At 43.6% G+C, this 25,873-nt stretch overlaps 2 protein-coding genes across 2 annotated transcripts; both read right to left on the minus strand.

Annotated features, from left to right (window-relative positions):
* Positions 1-426: 426 nt before the first annotated feature.
* On the minus strand, positions 427-4,146 carry mab21l3 (mab-21-like 3). The gene is made up of 8 exons (XM_014165100.2): positions 3,696-4,146; positions 3,450-3,590; positions 3,259-3,330; positions 2,985-3,176; positions 1,847-1,946; positions 1,401-1,582; positions 1,125-1,319; positions 427-964 (listed from the first exon to the last, which is right to left on the minus strand). Exons 1-8 carry the CDS (start codon positions 3,741-3,743, stop codon positions 731-733), a joined length of 1,164 nt encoding a protein of 387 aa, XP_014020575.2. The 5' UTR covers positions 3,744-4,146; the 3' UTR covers positions 427-730.
* Positions 4,147-4,271: 125 nt separating this feature from the next.
* LOC106582233 (serine/arginine repetitive matrix protein 1) lies at positions 4,272-21,365 on the minus strand. Its single transcript, XM_014165099.2, has 8 exons — positions 21,226-21,365; positions 20,456-20,563; positions 19,617-19,824; positions 18,974-19,050; positions 15,736-18,888; positions 5,677-6,377; positions 5,305-5,412; positions 4,272-5,194 (listed from the first exon to the last, which is right to left on the minus strand). Exons 2-8 carry the CDS (start codon positions 20,481-20,483, stop codon positions 5,192-5,194), a joined length of 4,278 nt encoding a protein of 1,425 aa, XP_014020574.2. The 5' UTR covers positions 20,484-20,563; positions 21,226-21,365; the 3' UTR covers positions 4,272-5,191.
* Between the last annotated feature and the right edge of the window lie 4,508 nt (positions 21,366-25,873).

Below are 25,873 nucleotides of genomic sequence, written 5' to 3' on the forward strand. Positions count from 1 at the left end.
TATAGTATGAATTTTTTTATCTGTGCCCATATTGTCCCCCCCCAAAAAATTGATATTTTACATGTGATAAGGCCACACAGAGGGCCAGCAATAATTAGACACCTGTGATAATCTGAAGTAACCAAAAAAGGCCACTAGATGTAATGTGATAAACCCCCCCCAAAAAACATAAAAGTGACCAAAAGGCTGGTAGTTTACTGGGAAATGTAAAAAGTTACCAGTAATAAACCCTCCCTTTGCAACCCTACCTGTGAAGCAATGTGAGGACTAGCTCTCTCCTGTGGTCTTTTTAGTAACCCTCGTCTCATCTGCAGGAAACACAAACACACAGGTAGTGGAGCAATGCTGCCCTCTGCTGGATCATAAAAGTAGAGGCAGTTCTAAATGTGTTTTATGGAAACCACAATTTCAACAGAAGCAACCATGTATGCAATATTAGAAAACTACTTTATTTAAGTACAGAGTAAAAAAAAAATTTGACTTGTTCAATAAGGATGTTCATTACCTGATGCAAAATGTTTTGCTATGCTGTGAATCAGAATCATCTTTATTCACCAAAGACATTTGCATGTATGTATTTGACTCAGTAAAAAGCTACTGCTACAAATGTTTTGGTAGGCTGTGCCCTACTGAACACAACCTTGTATTCATTTTATGTTTGCGACATTAGGATAGACAAGAATAATAGCAATAAAAACATCATGTTAGAATTGGTGTTAATAATCAGTGTTTAGTGGACATAGAGGCTGGGGTTGGCTATAAAGTCATTGATCTTCTGGGCTGTGTGGTCTAACTCTGTGGTGTTGCTGTACTTCAGCAGGTTATAGGAGCGGACAAAGTAGTGTCTCAGGTAGCGCTGGCTCACACACTTCAACAGCTTCCTGGCTACACGCAGCACACACTCCTTTACACAGCGCCAGTCACGCCCACATGGAAACTTCTCACAGCACCAGAACAACAGAGTCTGCAGAGAGAGCGAGAAGGATAAACGCAGAGAGAGACGACTATGTACACCACAAATATATAACTTTTAACATCTGAAAGGGTGAGAGTTGATTGGTTAACTGAGGCTGTATGATGAGGGGGCAGTCCTTTGGCAGGGACATTGCGTTGTGATTGGGTACCTGCAGGTGGAAGGCTGTGATGACAGGCTTGGTGCCGGGACACCAGGTGTCCTCCTTCAGCTGTCTGACAACACGGTAACACTTCCTACGGCAACCACCGTCCTCATCAACGGCCACTAGCAACGCCTGCTCCGCCCGTGAGAACGACAACAGCCAGTGGTAATTAGACGTTGCCATGAGGTTAAACCCAAACGACTGGAGAGACAGAGATGGAGAGAAAGTAAGTTAGGGTGTAGAAGGGTATAAGGGTAAGAAAGCATGTTTCCCAGCTGAGACCTTGATGCAGCGAGCTCTCTCTGTGGTTGGCCAGCGGTGCAGAAGGCGGGGCCAGCGGGCCTTCTTCGGCCAATAGTTGATCAGCTCCACAGTGGGAACAAGTTCTGCCTCCATTACACCCTCCGCCGTCTCTATGGCAACACGCACTACCGAACCCACAGACTCCAAGATGCTGACCTTACCTGCATTCGCTCACACTCACACACACACACACACACGCACACACGCACACGATCAGGTTAGAATGTGTGCACTTTTGCTACGAGGGAAGCCTTTGGCCTGGTCAGTTTATAGATTTTACTCTGGCCCAACACCTATCAACACTGTGGCCAGTGTGTGTGTGTATGTTGCTTGTAGAGGTATTCAATGTGACGGAAAGCTTTTCCAGTGTATGGGAGGTCTGATCAGCCTAATACACGGACTGTCCTGCCCCGCCACACACTCACCACTGAAGCTGCAGGTCAGTATGGCGGTCTCTAGTTGTTCTCTGAAGAGACTGACCACCTTGGCCGGTACAATGTCTCCCTCAACACACACTTTGGCATCCTGTAAAACAGTGGTCACCAACCTTTGGAGTGAAGATCACGTTCGCAGTCAAAAACATGACTTTAAACAAGCCTATACACATTAACCTAATAAAAACAGTTTTGTAAGAATGAGGTTTGTGCAGTAGGCCGAACACATCACAGCATGTTGGCTATATGCTTGGCCTGCCAGTTGTTTTCTTCTCAGACCATATTATGTTTCAAAACTCAACCTTTGATAACAAAATAGATCAGTTGGTGTATAACTTGCGAGGAACAACTGAGCATACATTTTTATAATTAGCTTTTTTATTTGATTGGACTGATGATACCTGCGTCTGATGGTCAGACTCAGCAGAGGGAGGGAGAGAGCAGGGTCTGCCTCTTAAGGTCTCTCCTTTCCTCCAGTGAGACTGACCAGAGAGGGGAGCACAGTCTTCCACCTGATGGGGAAACTTGAGTCGCACCGCTTATGCACAAATTAATGTTGTTTCTATGACCAGAAAAATAAAAATAATTCTCAATATTAAAATAGACATGACAAGCTGCTAATAATAAAAATGCAGGCCTATCGATACACTTGGATACTCATTCATTGCAGCTGCAGTGCGAGTGGAAGCCAATTTTATGTTTTGTAAGTGTTGAATAAAAACAAATGTTGACAGTGCTGAATAAAAACTTAAACATTAACTCACTCAAACAGCAGCTCTTTGATGTATTCTTCGACAGTCTCTCTGGTCATGGTTTTTAAAAGTTACGAAATCTCACATAGGCTAGTATCAAACTTTGCGGTGGGGTCGGGGAAGCTGTCGGCACTGTAATTTCAGCTGTTCGATTGGCCAGCGCAGTAGCCGCACTTGATTTAGCCACAGCTCTCCTGGTCATTCAGGTAGGCGGAGTTTAACAAATTAAATGGTTCAAAATGGGAACACTTTGCCTACCCAGTACGCAGGGCTTCTGAATGAAGTGCACCTACCACCAATTGCGCAAGACAAATACAAATAAGAAGATTTAGGACATTTAACTGGCTAACTATTTTCACTGCTCTATGATATCCCACCTGCCAGTCCTGGGCGGGGCTTGTGAAGCTCTCCAGCTCCAGCCATTGGTGGAGTTTCTCTGGCTCGCGGACAGGAGTGGGGAGAATGGAGCCAGTCAGAGAATAGTATCTCCACTGACGAGCCACATGCTCATGATATCCAATCAACCCCCTCACCGGAACACTGACCAAAACCAGGCTGGAAGTCAGGACCTACACACACACAACCACACACAATCATCAGATCCCTCACAGACACACAGAATATGAATACACCAAGCACAGTGGGCCTTACCTGGATGGCTGGGTTGAAGGAACATCTGCCTCTCAGGAGGGCTGCCCATTTAGACACCATGGCAGGCTGGTCCTGTACACACACACACACACACACACACACACACACACTGAGATGGGATCCCATAATTCTGTAGATTGACAGAAATACCGAAAGCCCATCTGTGTAAGATATTAAAGTCGTTGTGTTACCTTGATGTTCTCGTTGTTGACTCCAGCATGGGCGATGGACTGGAAGCGTCCGTCTTTCTTGCTGACCTCAGTGGTCAGATCTCTGAGCACAGTCAGAACCTCCTCAACACGCCTGCCGACTGTACGGTGCCGCAGGTCCACCTCACACACACACACACACACAACCACAATTACACACATACACGATAATCAACACACAGGATAACCACAACACCCACACACTACGTAGCAGCATATGAGCCTCACTCGATTCAGAAGGTAGTGGTCCAGCCCTTCCTCAGAAAAGTCTGGCATTTTGTCCCTTTCCTCTTTTCAACTGAAACCAGTTCAGCTCTGATCTCTCCACCAGAACTCACCAGACAGACTAACGATTGCATGACCCCTTTTCCTAGCACTATGGTCCGGCTGTCAAAAACATTCCACCATCGATCTCCCATCATTGATTTTCGATGCTAAAGAGCTTCGATGAGCCTTTGGGCCACCATGGTCCAAACAACATGATCATAGCTGGCACAGCTCTGAACGTGCAGTCTGAGAAGCCCAAATAAGTGAAAGTAATAATCAACAGTGGGATCTTTATGACCCAGCAAAGTGCCAGGCAGCAGGAGCTCCAGTGCCTCAGGACCCAGTAGCAGTAAACTCTGGCTGAGGTCAATAGGGTCCTGTCCATGTGGAATGAATGGGAGAGGGCTTAAAAACTTAGTCACATGGCTCATAGTTAGTCATATCTGTAAGAGGTCAGAGAGAAGTCTCACCAGAATGAAATAATATACGTCAGTACTTCTGACCATAAGAGCTCCTACATAAAGAACACAAGAAAGGTAATTTTCTGGTTTCCTTTAATAATCATCAATACATTATGTACAAAGCCAGCCAAATAATACCCTACTGACCAAGGAAATCCTAAAATGTATTTTAAGTCATTAAAATAGCTAAAGATTACATCAGGTATTTAACAGAAAAACACCATAGAGAAATACTAGAAGTGACAAAACATTAAGAGTGGATCCTCCAAAGCCCTGATCAGTTTGTCTTCTCAATGGAATAACCTGGTCAGTCTGCCCATCACTACAAAAACAGCTGACCATCATATTACTGACATCTGTGCGTGCGCGCACCGAGGGCAGTCCTAGCAGTTCACTCACAGGTTAAAATGTCACTAAAGGAACCGTGAGCTGGTAATTTAATCACTGAACACAAAAACTAAACACAAAAAGTTTAACATTAGAAAGGGTCGACAAAACTTTGAAAGTGTGTTCCTTCTTTCATTTATCTTCAGTCATTGTCCAGACAGCTGTCTGACCAACGTGTAGAAGCTAGGAGTAACCACACTGTACACTCCAATCTGTCCAATGGGTCGTCACTAGCTTCCATAGCCACGAAGTCATAATTATGGCTAAACCCCACCCATTTGTACAATTTCTTCTTCAAATTTGATTTGAAACATACACCTAACCTTAACCTTATGCCTAATCCTAAATGAAGACCAAAAAGCTAATTTATGTAGACAATTTTTACTTTGTAGCTTTGAAATCTGACCGTGGCTTTGGAAGCATGTGGAAACCCAGACAACTAGAGCACTGATGGGAGGGGCTGGGGGAGGGAATGATTGTCCAGGGAAAAGGGGCTGGCAGGATCTGACGCTGTTCCTTCTCTGTAACCACAACAACCCGCACTTCTGTCCGCCTGGTGATGTTTCCATGGGGAGCCTTTCGCCTCATGTGATCCACCCCAAATAAAAGTTACTGCGGAATAAAGAGAAAAGTCTAAGTTACAATGTCATCACTCTGTTCATCATGCATCTAATGTGTGTGAATGTTGGGTGAATGTTAGGATGAAGGTTGGGAGTTCTTACACTGAGGAAGCTCTTGCCGCGTGGTTTCCTGTCCTCATCTTCGTCATCAGACACGTGTGGCTTCGCTATGGCCATCTCCTCTTTACTCGCCGCTATCATCTTACATTTCTAAACACATATACACACAGATTGATTTTAAAAACATACACAAATCATTGTGATGTGAACAGTCAGAGTAGTACAAGAGAACCACCCAAAAAAAGTATAGTCTTCTGTTTCTAACCTCAAATACATAACTACATAAACCAGACTAGGAGTCTGAACTAAAGTTGAATGCTTGCTGTAATCCATATGGGGAGTCTACATACACATTGCATTAAGTAGATCTTTGTTATAACATACATTGCAAGTGAAGCCTCTTGTAAGTCTTACCTCAGTGAGCTCCTTGATGCTGTAGATGTTGGCCTGCTGAGTCACCTTCCTCTTCACCTCCTCTATGTGGTCCAGGTTGAGGGGGGGAAGGGTTGTTTGGGGAACCTGGCTAGGAGGGGGCTTGTTGGTGATGGTGGGGAGGGGGGCCATCTGGGGCTTGTTGGTGATAGTGGGGAGGGGGGCCATCTGAGGCATGTTTGACATCTGGGCCATATTGGTGAGAGCTGCAGTCATGGTGGCAGCTGTCATACTGGCCATGGCAGCACTCATGGCCATATTTGACATATTGCCCATATTGGGCATATTCATATTAGGCATACTCATGTTCATGTTGGGCATGTTCATGTTGGGCATGTTCATGTTGGGCATGTTCATGTTGGGCATGTTCATGTTGGGCATGTGAATGTTGGACATGTTGGGCATGTGAATGTTGGACATGTTGGGCATGTGAATGTTGGACATGTTGGGCATGTGAATGTTGGACATGTGCATGTTCATGTTGGGCATATTGGGCATGCCCATGCCGGGCATGTTGAGAGGCAACGGCAGGGGAAGAGGCAGATTCAGGGGAGTTGGGGCTGGGTTGGGCAGGGGCAGCTGGAGGATGGCCTTGGGTCTCAGACTCTCTGGGATGGGCACACCTGCTTTAGCACACATGGCTGCTGCATTGGCCTTCGCTATCTCCAGGAGCTGGTCTTTGTCTGTGAATAGAGAAAGGGGAGAGTAAAGAGAGAGGAGGGAACAGACATCTGTCAACAGCAGAATTTCAGACTACCTTCTCAGACCTAATCTGTTCTAAGGTGCCTAGAACAGCCACCATTAAACTGAGGGTACTAAACAATAATAGTACATTGGATATTATACCCAGGGTTGGGTAGTAACGAATTACATGCAACTGGGATTACGTAATCCGATAACAAAAATGAAGTAATTGATCAACTGATTAATTTTGAAAAGCATATACGACTGATTACTTTTGGGATTATGTTCTAATATGAAGAGGAAAATTTGATTAAAACTCGTCGCTTTCATTTAGCACACCATCAAGACTTCTCACATGCTCTCAGAGATTCTATTGATCGCCCATCAAGGGTGGACAGCTGCTTTTGTGATTGAATTAATAGATAAGGCTTCCAAAACATTTACAACTGGCCCACTGGTCAAGCACACTCATCTGGACCCGTTTCCCAAACTTGGTCCTGGAGCTCCCCCTGGGGGCACGTTTTGGTTTTTGCTCTAGCACTACACAGCTGATTCAAATGACCAACTCATCATCAATCTTTAATTATTTGAATCAGCTGTGTAGTACTAGGGCAAAAACCAAAATGTGCACCCTGGGGAGACCCCAGAACAGAGTTTGGGAAATCCTGATCTGGACAAGAGTTCCTGATTGCTGCTTTGAAACAGTGCAGTTTCACTCTCTCCAACTCCTTTGTGAAATGCTTTCGGATTGCAGAATATTTCAAAATGTACGCATAATCGCAGGGAAAACAGTATCGAAAGCAACCACCATTGTTACTGAAGAGAAAAAGATCCCAGCTTTCTAGTCTGAATTGTATTCAATATTGAACAATGGGCACTCACGTCAGCCATTCAAGGTGGGTGCATAAACCTATACATAAAATGTACTGTTATACAGTGCCTTCAGAAAGGATATACAACTCAACTTTTTCCACATTTTGTTGCGTTACAAAGTGGGATTAAAATGGATTTAATTGTCAATTTGTGTCAACAATCTACACCAAAAATGTGAACATTTGTAAAAAATTTAATAAAAAACATTTATAAAAAATAAAACACTATTTCTTGATTAGGTAAGTATTCAACCCCCTGTGTCAATACATTTTAGAATCACCTTTTGCAGAGATTAAAGCTGTGAGTCTTTCCAGGTAAGTCTAAGAGTTTTGCACACCCGGGTTGTAAAGAAATGTGTGAGATGTTATTGGCCTACAGTCAGTGTCCATATTTCATTTACTATTCCATTTAACCCATATGAACATCTTTGCAAGGCATTGGAAAACCTCCGTGGTCTTTGTGGTTGAATCTTTGTTTGAAATTCACCGCTCAACTCAGGGACCTTACAGATAATTAATTGTGTGAGTGGGGTAAAAAGGATGAGGTAGTCAATCAAAAATCATGTTACACTATTGCACACAGAGGGAGTCCATGCAACTAGAGAACCACATTTTTCCTCCTGAACGTATTTAGGTTGAATACTTATTGACTCAAGACATTTCAGCTTGTATTATTTTTTTTAAGTAAAAAATTCTAAAAGCATAATTCCACTTTGACATTAGGGGGGTATTGTGTGTAGGGCAGTGACTAAAAATCTAAATTGAATCCATTTTAAATTTAGGCTGTAACAACAAAATGTAGAAATAGTCAAGGAGTGTACAGTTCTTAAGGCACTGCATATTATAATTTTTTTTCACCTTTATTTAACCAGGTAGGCCAGTTGAGAACAAGTTCTCATTTACAACTGCGACCTGGCCAAGATAAAGCAAAGCAGTGGACACAAACAACACAGAGTTACACATAAACAAACGTAGTCAATAACACAAAAGAAAAATCCGTATACAGTGTGTGCAAATGTAGAAGATTAGGAAGGTAAGGCAATAAATAGGCCATAGAGGCAAAATAATTACAATTTAACATTAACACTGGAGTGATAGATGTGCAGATGCTGATGTGCAAGTAGAAATACTGGGGTGCAAAAGAGCAAGAAGATAAATAACAATATGGGAATGAGGTAGTTGGGTGTGCTATTTACAGATGGGTTGTGTACAGGTACAGTCATAGGTAAGCTGCTCTGACAGCTGATGCTTAAAGTTAGAGAGGGAGATATAAGACTCCAGCTTCAGTGATTTTTTCAATTCGTTCCAGTCATTGGCAGCAGAGAACTGGAAGGAAAGGCGGCCAAAGGAAGTGTTGGCTTTGGGGATGACCAGTGAAATATACCTGCTGCAGTGCATGCTACGGGTGGGTGTTGCTATGGTGACCAGTGAGCTGAGATAAGGCAGGGCTTTACCTAGCAAAAACGTATAGATGACCTGGAGCCAGTGGGTTTGGCGACAAATATGTAGCGAGGGCCAGCCAACGAGAGCATACAGGTCGCAGTGGTGGGTAGTATATTGGGCTTTGGTGACAAAACAGATGGCACTGTGATCGACTGCATCCAATTTGCTGAGTAGAGTGTTGGAGGGTGTTTTGTAAATGACATCGCCGAAGTCAAGGATCGGTAGGATAGTTAATTTTGAATTGTAGATGCTTAATGCGAGTTTGGAAGGAGAGTTTACAGTCTAACCAGACACCAAGGTATTTGTAGTTGTCCACATATTCTAAGTCGAAACCGTCCAGAGTAGTGATGCTAGACGGGCAGGCGGGTGTGGGCAGCAGTCGGTTGAAGAGCATGCATTTAGTTTTACTAGCATTTAAAAGCAGTTGGAGGCCACAGAAGGAGTGTTGTGTTGCATTGAAGGGCCAGATGTATACAGAATGTTGTCGTCTGCGTAGAGGTGGATCAGAAAATCACCAGCAGCAAGAGCGACATTGATATATACAGAGAAAAGAGTCGGCCCGAGAATTGAACCCTGTGGCACCCCCATAGAGACTGCCAGAGGTCCGGACAACAGGCCATCCGATTTGACAGACTGAACTCTGTCTGAGAGGTAGTTTGTGAAACAGGCAAGGCAGTCATTTGAGAAACCAAGGATATTGAGTCTACCGATAAGAATGCGGTGATTGACGAAAGCCTTGGCCAGGTCGATGAAGACGGCTGCACAGTACTGTCTTTCATCGATGGCGGTTATGATATATTTTAGGACCTTGAGCGTGGCTGAGGTACACCCATGACCAGCTCTGAAACCAGATTGCATAGCGGAGAAGGTACGGTGGGATTCGAAATGGTCGGTGATCTGTTTGTTAACTTGGCTTTCGAAGATTTTAGAAAGGCAGGGCAGGATGGATGTAGGTCTATAACAGTTTGGGTCTAGAGAGTCTACCCCTTTCAAGAGGGGGATGACCGCGGCACCTTTCCAATCTTTGGGGATCTCAGACGATACGAAAGAGGTTGAACAGACTAATAATAGGGGTTGAAACAATTTTGGCGGATAATTTTAGAAAGAGAGGGTCCAGATTATCTAGCCCAGCTGATTTGTAGGGATCCAGATTTTGCTCTTTCAGAACATTAGCTGTCTGGATTTGGGTTAAGGAGAAGCAAGGGGGGCTTGGGCAAGTTGCTGCAGGGGTTGCAGAGCTGTTGGCCGGGGTAGGGGTAGCCAGGTGGAAAGCATGGCCAGCCGTAGAAAAATGCTTATTGAAATGATCGATTATCGTAGATTTATCAGTTGTGACAGTGTTTCCTAGCCTCAGTGCAGTGGGCAGCTGGGAGGAGGTGCTCTTATTCTCCATGGACTTTACAGTGTCCACATTTTGGGGGAATTAGTGCTACAGGATGCAAATTTCTGTTTGAAAAAGCTAGCCTTAGCTTTCCTAACTGACTGTGTGGTTCCTGACTTCCCTGAAAAGTTGCATATCGCGGGGGCTATTCGATGCTAATGCAGAACGCCACAGGATGTGTTTGTGCTGGTCAAGGGCAGTCAAGTTTGGGGTGAAGCAAGGGCTATATCGGTTCTTAGTTCTACATTTTTTTAATGGGGCATGCTCATTTAAGATGGTGAGGAAAGCACTTTTAACCTCTTCACTATAGGGGGCAGTATTTTCACGGCCGGATGAAAAACGTACCCAAATTAAACGGCCTACTACTCGGGCCCAGGAACTAGAATATGCATATTATTAGTAGATTTGGATAGAAAACACTGAAGTTTATAAAACTGTTTGAATGATGTCTGTGAGTATAACAGAACTCATATGGCAGGCAAAAACCTGAGAAAAATCCGAACAGGAAGTTTGACCTCAGATGGCTGTAGTCATTTCAAATGAAGTTCCATCTAAACTACAGTGTCTGTGCTGTCATATTGCACTTCCTAAGGCTTCCACTAGATGCCAACAGTCATTCGAACCTCTTTATGAGGTATCTACAATGCAATTTGATTGAATAACTTCCGGAAGAATATGTGGTCAACCTGGGGTCATTGCCTTACCTCGCGCGCGCTCATGAAGGATTAGCCATTTTTCTTTTGTAATGAATCTGCTATTGTCCGGTTGGAATATTATCGCAATTCTACAATTATAACACCCTAAAGATTGATTGTGAACATGGTTTGACATGTTACTACAAACGCTGAGGGAACTTTATAACTTTTCGTCGACGGTGGAAAGATGCATTTTGGAATGGGGATCTGGACGCGCCATCAAAACGGATTTATTTAGACAAATTATGGACTTTATCGAACAAATGAACATTTCTTGTGGAAGTGGGAGACCTTCCGAGTGCATTCAGCCGAAGATCAGCAAAGGTAAGATCATATTTTTAACACATTTCAGCATTTTGGGGATGCTGTGGCTGGACTGCTAACTAAATAGCATGGTGCTCAGTACTCAGAATATTGAACAATGTGCTTTCTACGTAAAGTTATTTTGAAATCTGACACAGCGGGTGCATAAAAGAGTACTGTATCTATAATTCTTAAAATAATTATGTATTTTGTCAACATTTATGATGAGTATTTTTGTAAATTCACTGGGAATTTTGGGGTGAATACATTTTCTGAAAGTCACGCGCAAATGTAAAATGTTTTTTTTTAAAATATAAATATGAACTTGCTGGAACAAAAAATGCATGTATTGTCTAACAATGTCCTAGGAGTGTAATCTGATGAATATCGTCAAAGGTTAGTGCATAATTTTAGATGGTTTTGTGCTTTTGGACGGCTAACCTTGCTTTGAAAATGGCTGTCTTTGCTAAGAAAATGGCTGTGTTGTTTTTTGCTGTGGTCGTATCCTAACAATCTAATGTTTTGCTTTCGCTGTAAAGCCTTTTTGAAATCGGACAACGTGGTTGGATTCAGGAGAGGTTTATCTTTCAAATGGTGTAAAATAGTCTTATGTTTGAGAAAATTGAATTGTTGTATTTTAGTTGTTTTTGTATTTTGCGCCATGCGATCCCATTGGCTGTTGGCTAGGGGTTCCGCTGGCGGAACGGATGTAAGAAGTTAAAGAGCAACCAGGCATCCTCTACTGACGGAATGAGGTCGATATCCTTCCAGGATACCCGGGGCAGGTCGATTAGAAAGGTCTGCTCGCTGAAGTGTTTTAGGGAGCATTTGACAGTGATGAGGGGTGGTCGTTTGACCGCGGACCCATTACGGACGCAGGCAACGTGGCAGTGATCGCTGAAATCCTGGTTGAAGACGAAAGAAATGTATTTAGAAAGCAAGTTGGTCAGGATGATATCTAAAAGGGTGCCCATGGTTACGGATTTAGCGTTTAGGGTTCCTTGATAATTTGTGTGAGATTGAGGGCATCTAGTTTAGTTTGAAGTACGGCCGGGGTGTTAAGCATATCCCAGTTTAGGTCACCTAACAGTACGAACTCTGAAGATAGATGGGGGGCAATGAATTCACATATGGTGTCCAGGGCACAGCTGGGGGCTGAGGGGGGTCTATAACAAGCGGCAACAGTGAGAGACTTGTTTCTGCAAAGGTGGATTTTTAAAAGTAGAAGCTCGAAATGTTTGCCACTGCGCCCCTTTGGGAGTTCTATCTTGTCGGAAAATGTAGTTGGGGATAGAAATTTCTGGATTTTTGGTGGCCTTCCTAAGCCAAGATTCAGGCACGGCTAGGACATCAGGGTTGGCGGAGTGTGCTAAAGCAGTGAATAAAACAAACTTAGGGAGGAGGCTTCTGATGTTAACCTGTTATGGCTAGGGGGCAGTATTTTCACAGCTGGATAAAAAACGTACCCGATTTAATCTGGTTACTACTCCTGCCCAGTAACTAGAATATGCATATAATTATTGGCTTTGGATAGAAAACACTCCAAAGTTTCTAAAACTGTTTGAATGGTGTCTGTGAGTATAACAGAACTCATATGGCAGGCAAAAACCTGAGAAGATTTCATGCAGGAAGTGGCCTGTCTGACAAGGTGTCATTCTTCTTGTCTCTGTTTATTGAAGAGTGAGGATCTTAGCTGTCCCGTGACACTTCCTACGGCTGCCATAGGCTCTCAGAAGGCGGCAAAATACTGAATCGTGGCTTTGCAGGCTCTGGCTGAAACAAAGTAGCACGTTTGGGTAGTGGCTGGTTACAGTACTGTGAGACTCAGGCTCGTGCCCGCGTCGACCGAAAGCTTTGTTTTCTTTCCTCTGTTTAGCTAAATGGACATTCCCGGTCGGAATATTATCGCTTTTTTACGAGAAAAATTGCATAAAAATGGATTTTAAACAGCGGTTGACATGCTTCGAAGTACGGTAATGGAATATTTAGATTTTTTTTGTCACGAATTGCGCCATGCGCGCGACCCTGATTTACCATTTCGGATAGTGTCTGGGACGCACGAACAAAACGCCGCTATTCGGATATAACAATGGATTATTTTGGACCAAACCAACATTTGTTATTGAAGTAGCAGTCCTGGGAGTGCATTCTGACAAAGACAACAAAAGGTAATCAAACTTTTATAATAGTAAATCTGATATTGGTGAGTGCTAAACTTGCCGGGTGTCTAAATAGCTAGCCCGTGATGGCTGGGCTATGTACTTAGAATATTGCAAAATGTGCTTTCACCAAAAAGCTATTTTAAAATCGGACATATCGAGTGCATAGAGGAGTTCTGTATCTATAATTCTTAAAATAATTGTTATGCTTTTTGTGAACATTTATCGTGAGTAATTTAGTAAATTGTTAGAAAATTCCTCCGGAAGTTTGCGGGGGGTATGCTAGTTCTGAACGTCACATGCTAATGTAAAAAGCTGGTTTTTGATATAAATATGAACTTGATTGAACAAAACATGCATGTATTGTATAACATAATGTCCTAGGGTTGTCATCTGATGAAGATCATCAAAGGTTAGTGCTGCATTTAGCTGTCTTCTGGGTTTTTGTGACATTATATGCTAGCTTGAAAAATGGGTGTCTGATTATTTCTGGCTTGGTACTCTGCTGACAATCTAATGTTTTGCTTTCGCTGTAAAGCCTTTTTGAAATCGGACAGTGTGGTTAGATAAAGGAGAGTCTTGTCTTTAAAATGCTGTGAAATAGTCATATGTTTGAAAAATTGAAGTTTTTGTATTTTTGAGGAATTTGTAATTCGCGCCACGCCTATCATTGGATATTGGAGCAGGTGTTCCGCTAGCGGAACGTCTAGATGTAAGAGGTTGCATGAAACCAAGGCTTTTACGGTTACAGAAGTCAACAAATGAGAGCGCCTGGGGAATGGGAGTGGTGCTGGGGGCTGCAGGGCCTGGGTTAATCTCTACATCACCAGAGGTACAGAGGAGGAGTAGGATAAGGGTAGAGCTAAAGGCTATAAGAACTGGTCGTCTAGTGCGTTCGGAACAGAGAGTAAAAGGAGCAGATTTTTGGGCGTGGAAGAATAGAGTCAAGGCATAATGTACAGACAAGGGTATGGTAGGATGTGAATACAGTGGAGGTAAACCTAGGGATTGAGTGACGAGAGGTTGTGTCTCGAGGCACCAGTTAAGCCAGGTGAGGTCACCGCATGTGTGGAGGGTGGACAAAAGGGCTATCTAAGGCATATTGGGCAGGGCTGGGGGCTCTACAGTGAAATAAGACAATCACTAACCATAACAGCAATAGACAAGGCATATTGACATTAGGGAGAGGCATGTGTAGCCGAGTGATCATAGGCTCCAATGAGTAGCAATAGGTAAGTCAGGGAGCCGATTCAGTAGTCGCTACTACGTTAATATATCAACAACATGGCTAGCTATCAGTAATAATGGGCTATATTTAGTTAGGAATCTAGCTAATCACTTCATCAGTTGTGGAATTAGCCCCAAATGAATTAACCTATGTGATATTACTGCCCCAAAAGATTTAGACAAATTAATGTACATTTAAAATATATATATATATAATAATTTATTTTTTAAATTATAATTGCCTAGTTGTCAAACCACACATTCATGACAATCACTGATTTAGGCAAGACTTTATGAGACGATTGAAACTGAAACGTTTTACACGGAGTACTGTGACTATGCTCTTGCACATAAAATAGAACATGTGAATTCTAGGTTTTTTAAGCTATGCTGCCACACTAGTTCCAATTTGGAAATAATCATGTTACTAAATAAAAAAAATGCTAGATTAGATTTGATAAAAATGTAAAGTTAAAATATGTCTGGGTGTTTAGGGCCCTATTAAAGCCACGTTGCGGTAAACGCGGACGGAATCCAGACATTAAAATGGAATTCAACAATATAAAATATGTATTGAACTTATTAGAAAATGTATTTATTTGCCCAAGTTAATCATAAGACATTAACAAATGATTATCCTGAAACAGTCTGAAATGGCCCGTCTGTGTGAGTTGTGCGGTGCGTGCATGTGTAGTCTACACTGTGTAGCCGTTTGCGATAATGCTAATGACAACAGTCTACTGGTAAATTGAATGCCGTTCCCAAAAACCTTCTCAATTAAATGTTAACAACAAAGTAGCCAATGCCTGCCTGGCAGAATGATATGATATTTTGCATAAAATGAGTTACCATTTATTTAGCCAAATCTGCAATCACATGAGCGCTACAGAAACACTGCTAACCAAACAATGGTCTCTGGCTGGCGCACTTGCATTAAAGGGCTACTACACCCACAATTATTTTATTTTTTTTAAATATTAAAAAATAAATGAAAATCTGACCTCAAAAGTGGTCTCCTGATGTGGTTTAAGCATTGTTGTTGACTTAGAACATACAATTTCGGCAATTTTTTTTTTACAAAACAAACCAGAGAAAAACAAAACGAAGAACACTGAATTTTGGAAAAAACAGAACAAAATCAGGCAAAAAAATAAAACCAATTTTATAGGGCGCTAAGTGTTAGAAGTTAAAGTAATCCAAAAGTAATCAATGTAAATCGATTGTTACTATTTTGAGTAATCCACCCAACCCTGATTATACCATAGGTGTAGTCTTACCCAGCTCAGTGAGACGAGGAGGGGTCTTGCTGGCACTGCGGCGGCCTCGAGATGTGGAACGGCGCTTGCGGAGGATGAGGATTGGCGAGTGGCTTGGTTCCCGTTTCCATCGGTCTCGTCGGTCAAACGAGCGATTCCGCATGACGGGTCGACGCCGCCGCGACCCAGAGCGGGACCTTCTCCTCCGGCCTGGAGAGCGAGACTTGGAGCGTTTGCTCCTGTCTGCGGACTTGGACCTCTTCCTTCTGGCCGGGGAGCGGGACTTCGAGCGCTTGGTCCTGGTTCTGGACTTGGAACGTGACTTCCTGCGCCGTACCGGTGACTTAGACCGTGATCTCCTGCGCCGGGCCGGACTTCTGGACTTCGACCACTTCTTCCGTCTGGTAGGCGGGGAGACAGACTTCCTTTTCCTGGCTGGGGACTTGGAACGTCTCCTTCTGGAGGCAGACTTGGACTGAGAGGGAGAGATGGACTTGGACCGGGAGCACCTCCATGAGGGAGAGGTGGACATCTTCCTACCGGCAGGTGATCGGGACTTCCTAGTAGGAGACGCTGACGTTGAGGACTGCCGTTGTTTTGAAAATGTCTTCTTAATGGGAGATTTAGGTGAGGACCTGGAGCGGCGATCAGCAGGAACCGTCTCTGGTGAAACAGACCTGGAGGTAGCATGCTCATCTGGCTCTTCATCAGAGGAGCTTGTTGGGCTTCTTGCCCCCGTCGGCTCTTCTTCTGCAGAGTCATGGTCTTCAGATGGAATCTCAGAGGTGCTCTCTTCAGCATGCCCAGCCACTGGCTTGCCCTGTGTGGTAGATCTGGAGGCAGCAGCCAAAGCGAGGGGCTTCCAGGGCTCTGCTGCAGCTACAGCTTCCCCAACAGGCTTAGTGGATGCTTCATTATTCACAGTAGTGCCTGCAGCATGCTTGTCAGACATTTTTGGAGACTTTAGGTCCTTGGCAGTAGACCTGGATCTTGAGCGTTCTGGGGATACGCTCTCAGATTGCCTGTCGCTTGAGACAGACTTGGATTTGTCACTGATGGGTGATTTTGACATTGAACGCTTGTTTATTTTCTGGGATTTGGATTTAGGAGTATGAGACTTGGACTGGTTACGCGGCGATAGTGATCGTGATGTTGATGGTTTACTGCGTCCTGGGGATCTGGACTTTGTCCTGCTCCGCTTCGGTGATCGAGAACGTATTTTCTTAACTGGTGACCTGGATATCCTGCGGCTCCGGGAGCGGGACTTGTTGTCCTTGCCCCGTGGGGATTTGGATCGTGAGCCTTTCCTGTTCCTCTTCAGGATCACGACAGAGCGGGAACGAGTCCGCCTGCCTCTCCTGACTGGAGACCGGGACTGTCGTGTCCTTGGGGGGGACTTCTTTCTGCGAGACGGGGAGCTGCTCTGGGAATGCCGTCCTCTCCTCATGGACCGGGAGCGATGGAGCCGTCTAGATCTGGAGCGTGAACGGCGAGTCTGCCTCACAGGCGAGCGGGACCACGGACGCCTACCTCGACGAGGGGGGGGGGTTCTGGTCCTCGACCTTCTGACACAGCCATGTGACCTGGACTCAGACCGCCGCCCTCGTCTGGGAGATGGAGACAGTTTGCGTCCTCTCCTAGGGGATTTAGACAGAGACTTGCGTCCTCTTCTAGGGGACAAAGGAGAGGACTTGCGCCCTCTCCTAGGGGACAGAGAAGGGGACAACTTACGCCCTCTCCTAGGGGACAAAGAAGGGGACAACTTGCGCCCTCGTCTAGGGGACAGAGGAGACAACTTGCGCCCTCGTCTAGGGGACAGAGGAGACAACTTGCGCCCTCGTCTAGGGGACAGAGGAGACAACTTGCGCCCTCGTCTTGGGGACAGAGGAGACAACTTGCGCCCTCGTCTTGGGGACAGAGGAGACAACTTGCGCCCTCGTCTTGGGGACAGAGGAGACAACTTGCGCCCTCGTCTAGGGGACAGAGGAGACAACTTGCGCCCTCGTCTAGGGGACAGAGGAGACAACTTGCGCCCTCGTCTAGGGGACAGAGGAGACAACTTGCGCCCTCGTCTAGGGGACACAGAAGGAGACTTGCGTCCTCTCCAAGGGGACAGAGGAGATGACTTGCGTCCTCTCCTGGGGGACAGAGGAGACATACGTCGTCTCTTAGGGGACAGCGAAGGAGACTTGAGTCCCCTCTTGGGGGACTTGCGTCCTCTCCTGGGGGACAGAGAAGGGGACTTGCGTCCTCTCCTGGGGGACAGAGAAGGGGACTTGCGTCCTCTCCTGGGGGACAGAGAAGGGGACTTGCGTCCTCTCCTGGGGGACAGAGAAGGGGACTTGCGTCCTCTCCTGGGGGACAGAGAAGGGGACTTGCGTCCTCTCCTGGGGGACAGAGAAGGAGACTTGCGTCCTCTCCTGGGGGACAGAGAAGGGGATTTGCGTCTTGTCCTTTTGGGGGACTTGGACTGCTTCCTCTTGGGAGTCATGCTTTTTGAGCCAGATCGAGACCTGCCCCTGCCAGACACAGGCTGACCAGACAATTGCGCGGGGCTTCGCGAACGACTGTGACTTGAACTGGACCGCTTAGGGCTTGGCGAACGACTAAGACTCGATCTAGCCATCTTAGTGTCTGTCAGCGACCCTGACCTTGACCTGGAGGTAGCCTGGTTCTTCACCTTTGACCTCTGCTCTGGGTTGGTTTCCTCCTTCTGGCCATCCTGCTTGGGGATGATGTCAGGAAGCTCCTGGGTGTGGCTGAAGCTCCCGTCGCTCCGTGGATCTTCTGGCTTTATGACAGAGATGGTTTGGTTCTCCCTGTTAGCAGGGGGAACCTTCTCTTCTGCCTTTCCTCCTGCATCCGCAGACTCATCTGAGGGTTGACATATCACTTTCAGAGATTCCTCTTTTTGGGCCGAAGTTATGCATAGGGAGGGAACTCTCTCCTCTTGCCTGGCCTTAGACTGCATGGGAACAGCCTGCACTACCATGCCAGCTGGCTTCCCCTCAGACTCAGAATCTGTTCCTGACATAGATTCGCTCTCCGATAGGGAGTGTGAAGAAGAGTTCTTCTCCTGCTTTTCTTCCCCTTTTCTCCTCCTTTTTCTCTTCTTTTTCCCAGCATGTCTTTTGTGTTTTCTGGCTTTAGCATCACCTTCTACCTCAGGTATAGCTGTGTGGACAGGTACACAAGCATCAGTAAAAAAAAAAATCACTTGGCATCGGTTTGTTTCCTACACCCGGCCCAAACTCCTTACCTGTGATCAAGTCCTTTGCTGCCTCCTCTTTCGTGTCTACTGCTGTATCAGAGGCCACTGGGCCAGAACTCCTCAAGCTAAAAACAGAAAATATATTGATTATAGCAGCAAATATAATGAATACTATAATCACAATTGTCCCAATGGTATAGAGCCAAACAAACAAGAGCCTATTGGATGAACATTTCTGCTGCTTTACCTCCTATATTCCAGTGTGGAAACCATCTAAAGGTGACCAGACAACACCCTGTTCTGCCTAGCACTTGGCTGCATTCAGTACATAAAAACGTAATAGAACGTTCAATTGAACAGAAACGATGCTGTACTGAAGTCAGTTAAAAAACAGGGAGGGGTTGGGTTGTAGCTTCAAAATGCACCTCTTCCCTTTAAATACATAAATCATTGCTCCAAGCCACATCCCGGCACACCCACCAAACGGAGCAAATGTATCACAGAGTCTGTTCAAGAACACACAAGGTTTTGGGGAAATGTGTTGTTCAGTACAAGCAGTTCCGCAACGTAGCAAACGTTCAAGCAAACTGAACACAGCCCTGGTCGGGTTGTAATGGGCGAAATCTAGCAGAGTTATGGTTCTCATGGGATGAGTCAAACCATGTTCTGGTTCTAATGGGAGGAGCCTCACCCTGCTCTGGTTCTGATTGGCGGCTTTTCTACGTCGGACTCTGGGGCCGACTCTGAGCTTGTCTCTCGCTCTCCCTTGCCACGTTTCTTCTTCTTCTTCTTGCTCTTGTGTTTTTTGTGCTTCTTGTTCTTCTTCTGCGGCGTCTCACTTCCTTCCTTTGCAGATGTTTCCTCCAGAGTGTGTTCTTGCTCTGCAGCCTCGTCCCCGCCTGCACAGATTAACCAATTACATTACAATTTAAAGATTAGCCAACCACATTCTTTGGTCACAGATTAACCAATCACATTTCTTTGTTATGCTAGATTCGGAATATGGGGAGTTCACATGGACAACGTGTGAAATCAATTCCTAATGAAAGGGTGGCCAGGAAGAGGCATGGCAACCTCTGGTGTGTGTGTCATTGGCATACCATGATCTAGCCAATCCAGCATGAACTTCCAGCATCATAGATAGTTTATGTTTTAGGTTGAGCAGATGGACTATTGAAAGCATGGTAAAGAAACCTTCAACAAACCTTTACTTGCGCATACTTCCTTAATTCTCAATTTGGAAGTATGCTAATTGTTAAGAATACTCAGAAAAATATTGAATCCACAGAAAGAGTGTATCTTAATATCTTTCTGAATATTTCCTTGTTTTTCAGAGTTCCACCAGCAACCACAAACATCATTTTATAATACACTGGTACCTTCCAAATGATAATTAAGGAAGTATCACCAAGTAAAGGTCAGTTGAAAATTTATCAGTCCATGAATTTCCCAAATTTAGTTATAACCATCTATGTGAGAATAACTATCCCTCACATTACAGGGATATTTCTGCAAATCATGATCACAAACCTGGCTGGGTGTCAACTGCACACTCCATTTTATCAGCTTTGTTGGGATGATTGATGGCCTAAAAACCGCTGGCCCCTGGCAGTCCACCGTTCTCTTGGCCCTCTGTCACTATTGGGAAAAACAGAGCAGTTATTCCAGGGCACTCAACAGGTTGTTTCAGAATGTCAAGACAATACAGATTAATTACATGAAATACTAACGTTACCGTTAAAAAAAACTGCTATGAGTGTCCACAGGGTTACACTAAGTATAGGTACACAACAAAAATAAAAACACACTCTCTGCAGCAGCATTACATAACCAATGACCCACTTACAGAGGCAGGCAACCGTTTTGTAATCGCCTATCTCAACTGGCAATAACACTTGATAGTTAACCAGGCAGGTCACTAGCTACGATTTAGCTTAGCTAACTACATAGCAACCAAAGTAGGTAAGTATCGTCAGCTCGCTAATGCCACCTAGTTAACTTCATATAGCTAGCGTAGCTCGCTAATGCTTTCTAGTTATCAACGAGGGTCCAACAACAAGTTGGATAGCTTTAGCTTAACTACTTTTAATAATTGTGTGAAAATTAAAATGCAATCTGGCTAGCCACTTCAGGTTAGCTAACAAAGACACGCCGTAATCAGCACCCGGCCTCACTCGACAAACGTTAGCCACCTTGCTAGCCGTCTGTAGATTATTTGTCTTGACTCATCTAAAAAATATATATATATCTGTAGACAACCGATAGTTTTTGTATAACACACATTTACACCGTTTTCTTACCTAGCTATGTCTCCAATGCCTTGAATTTAAATTATTAGGTACTCCAGGAAAGCCTGTTGTATGGCAGACGCCATCTTTCTAGGACGCCATGACAGTTTGGGGGACCCCGTAATCCCAGAATGCCCTGCTGGGCGGCAAATTGCGAGCGGAAATAATCTCCATGACAACTCAGAGGTGACAAGTCCTCTGCGTTTAACATAAAAATCTTATTTTTAAAAATAAACACACCTACTACTTAATCTTCTTTCTGTTTTTATATCAGAGGCATAGAAAACAGGGACCATAGAAATGTAAACTTGACCTAAACACTTTATCTTGAGACAGGTAGTAAGGTTTTTTTTCTCTACAAGCCCAAGGGTTAGTGCTATCACATATCCTTGGGCTTGGGAAGTTCCTACCCTAAACGCTAACCCTAGACTTAACCCATACCCGAACCTTAACCCTTATGTAACCATTTTACATTTCAACTTAAATGGGGTAGGGTTCCAATGATCTCTGATAGCAAGGACCCAGCTTGTAGTCCTAAAAAACAGAAATTAGTTACCTCTGGTTCATTCAGCCATTCCTATTAGAAAATGAATGGAAAAATAATAGAGTTTTGGGATAAACGCTGAGTATAAACTCTGAGGTTATTTTAGGTTGAGGAGATCTTATACTGTTTGTTCTATGAGATAATATCAGTCAGTTAACGTGACCTTTATGAAAAATTAAGCCTTTATGTGCTTTTTTAAATTACATAAATGCTTCAAATTTCACAAAAAGTGATGTTAGCTGATGAGATTTTCTCATAGAACAAAACGTATAAGATCTCCTAAGCCCTTGTTTACCACAGACCTTATTTTCTGCGTTTATCCAAAAACCCAACAAAAACATCCATTACTTTCCCCATATAGGCTTTGTCCAACGAACCAGTTAGTGCCTACAAAACAAAAAAATGACATAACTATTGCTCTCTATTGCATTGGGGCAGAGTAAAAAGACATGCAGCAGGTTGTGCGATACAGTCCCCGTCAAAAACAAAATATTTGGTTAGTAGAGCAGAGACCCTACTGAGTATTCCACCCCCCTTTGGCTGGGAATAAAAGTAAGGTTTTTTCGTGACTGCAACATTGATTGGAGGCAATGTAAGGGTTGGGGTAAAAAGCCAGCAGCAGGTGGTGCAACACACACCCCCTAAAAACGAAACGTACAGTGTCTTCAGAAAGAATTCACACCCCTTGACTTTTTCCACATTTTGTTGTGCTACAGCGTGAATTTAAAATAGATTAAATCGAGTTTTGTTGTCACTGGCCTACACACAATACTGCATAATGTCAAAGTGGAGTCAGGTTTTTAGAATGTTTTACAAATTGATAAAAAAAAGCACAGCTGAAATGTTTTTTTTATTAAACTAGGCAAGTCAGTTAAGAACAAATTCTTATTTACAATGACAGCCTACCCCGGCCAACACTGGGCCAATTGGGACTCCTAAACACAGGCAGATATGATGCAGGTTGGATTTGAACCAGGGACTGCAGTGACACCTCTTGCGCTGAGATGCATTGCCTTATAGCACTGCGCCACTCACTGAGTCAATAAATGTTCAACCCCTTTGTTATGGTAAGCCTAAATTCAGGAGTTCAGGAGTAAAAATTCCCATAATGAGTTGCATTGACTCAAACATGATTTTTGAAGGACTATCTCATCTCTGTACCTCACACATATAAGTATCTGTAAGGTCCCTCAGTCGAGCAGTGAATTTCAAACAAAGATTCAATCACAAAGACCAATGCCTCGCAAAGAAGGGCACCTTTTGGTAGATGGGTAAACATTTAAAAAGCAGACATTGAATATCCCTCTGAGCATGGTGAAGTTATTAATACACTTTGAAAGGTGTATAAATACACCTAATACACCCAGTCACCAAAGATAAAGGTGTCCTTCCTAACTGTGAAACTGCTCAGAGATTTCACCATGAGGCCAGTGGTGAGTAAAACAATTACAGAGTAAATGGCTGTGATAGGAGAAAACTGAGGACAGATCAACAACAATGTAGTTACTCCACAATACTAACCTAATTGACAGAGTGAAAAGAAGGAAGCCTGTACACAATAAGAAATATTCCAAAACATACAGTTGAAGTCGGAAGTTTACATACACCTTAGCCAAATACATTAAACTCAGTTTTTCACAATTCCTGTCATTTAATCCTAGTAAAAATTCCCTGTCTTAGGTCAGTTAGGATCACCGCTTTATTTTAAGAATATGAAATCTCAGAATAATAGTAGATAGAATGATTTATTTCAGCTTTTATTTCTTTTATCACATTCACAGTGGGTCAGAAGTTTACATACACTCAATTAGTATTTGGTAGCATTGCCTTTAAATTGTTTAACTTCAGACGGCTAGGGTAGTTTTTTCTCAATTTCCGCCTGACTGACGTGCCCAAATTAAACTGCCTGTTGCTCAGGCCCTGAAGCCAACACATGCATAGAATTGCTACCACTTGAAAGAAAACACTTTGAAGTTTGTAGAAATGTTAAAATAATGGAGGAGACTATAACACAATAGATATGGTAGGAGAAAATCCAAAGAAAAACCAACCAGAATTTTAGTTCGAGAGAGCCCATTCTCTTACAATGGAAAGTATAGGGAAATAATGAAATCTAGCTCTCAGGATGCAATTCCTATGGTTTCCACAGGGTGTCAGCAGTTTATGTTCAAGGTTTCAGGCTTGTTTCTTCTAAAACGACAAAGAAATATGAGTTTTAGTACTGGGACACACTGTTGGAAGTTCGTGTTTGGGCGTGCGATGAAGATCGACGCATTTGCTAATATCGGTTTCCTATTGAACATACTTATTTCCGTATGAAATATTATCGTTTGATTACATTTTAGGGGTCAATAGAAGGAGTCTGAGGAGTCAATAGAAATGTATTTTGACATGTTTTAATTAAGTTTAGCGGTAGATTTCCGGATTCCTTTCTCTGCATCTTGAACGAGTGGATTACTCAAATCGATGGCGCCAACTAAACTGACTTTTTGGGATATAAGGAAGGATTTTATCTAACAAAACGTCACTTCATGTTATAGCTGGGACCTTGTGGATGACAAATCAGAGGAAGATTTTCAAAAAGTAAGTCAATATTTAATCGCTATTTGTGAATTTATGAAACCTGTGCCGGTGGAAGAATATTTTGATGTGGGGCACCGTCCTCAAACAATCGCATGGCATGCTTTCGCTGTAATGGCTACTGTAATTCGGACAGTGCAGTTAGATTAATTCATCTAATAATTCAATAGTGAATTCATCTCCCAGTGTCTTGTGGAAAGCAAACTGAACCAGGTTTTCGTCTAGGATTTTGTCTGTGCTTAGCTCCATTCCTTTCCTTTTTTATCCTGAAAAACTCCCCAGTCCTTAACAAATACAAGCATGCCCATAACATGATGCAGCCACGACCATGCTTGAAAAAAGGAGAGTGGCACTCAGTAATGTTTAGATCTTTAGATCTGGTTTAGATCTTATCTGTCAGAAAGATATCATTGTCTCTGTGAATGGTTTGTCCTCTGACAAATCAACTGTCAATTTCGGTGTTCCTCAAGTTTCCGTTTTAGGACCACTATTGTTTTCACTATATATTTTACCTCTTGGGGATGTCATTCGAAAACATAATGTTAACTTTCACTGCTATGCGGATGACACACAGCTATACATTTCAATGAAACATGGTGAAGCCCCAAAATTGCCCTCGCTAGAAGCCTGTGTTCCAGCATAAGGAAGTGGATGGCTGCAAACTTTCTACTTTTAAACTAGGACAAAACAGAGATGCTTGTTCTAGGTCCCAAGAAACAAAGAAATCTTCTGTTGAATCTGACAATTAATCTTGATGGTTGTACAGTCGTCTCAAATAAAACTGTGAAGGACCTCGGGGTTACTCTGGACCCTGATCTCTCTTTTGACGAACATATCAAGACTGTTTCAAGGACAGCTTTTTTCCATCTACGTAACATTGCAAAAATCAGAAACTTTCTGTCCAAAAATGATGCAGAAAAATTAATCCATGCTTTTGTTACTTCTAGGTTAGACTACTGCAATACTCTACTTTCCGGCTACCCGGATAAATACCCTACTTTCCGGCTACCTAAATAAATCAGTTAGTGCTAAATACGGCTGCTAGAATCCTGACTAGAACCAAAAAATGTGATCATATTACTCCAGTGCTAGCCTCCCTACACTGGCTTCCTGTTAAGGCAAGGGCTGATTTCAAGGTTTTACTGCTAACCTACAAAGCATTAAATGGGCTTGCTCCTACCTATCATTCTGATTTGGTCCTGCCGTACATACCTACACGTACGCTATGGTCACAAGACGCAGGCATCCTAATTGTCCCTAGAATTTCTAAGCCAACAGCTGGAGGCAGGGCTTTTTCCTATAGAGCTAAATTTTTATAGAATGGTCTGCCTACCCTTGTGAGAGACGCAGACTCGGTCTCAACATTTAAGTCTTTATTGAAGACTCATCTCTTCAGTAGGTCCTATGACTGAGTGTAGTCTGGCCCAGGAGTGTGAAGGTGAACGGAAAGGCACTGGAGCAACGAACCACCCTTGCTGTCTCTGCCTGGCCGGTTCCCCTCTCCCCATTGGGATTCTCTGCTTCTAACCCAATTAC

This window comes from Salmo salar, chromosome ssa21 (genome assembly GCF_905237065.1).
Source record: "Salmo salar chromosome ssa21, Ssal_v3.1, whole genome shotgun sequence".
Lineage (NCBI taxonomy): Eukaryota > Metazoa > Chordata > Actinopteri > Salmoniformes > Salmonidae > Salmo > Salmo salar.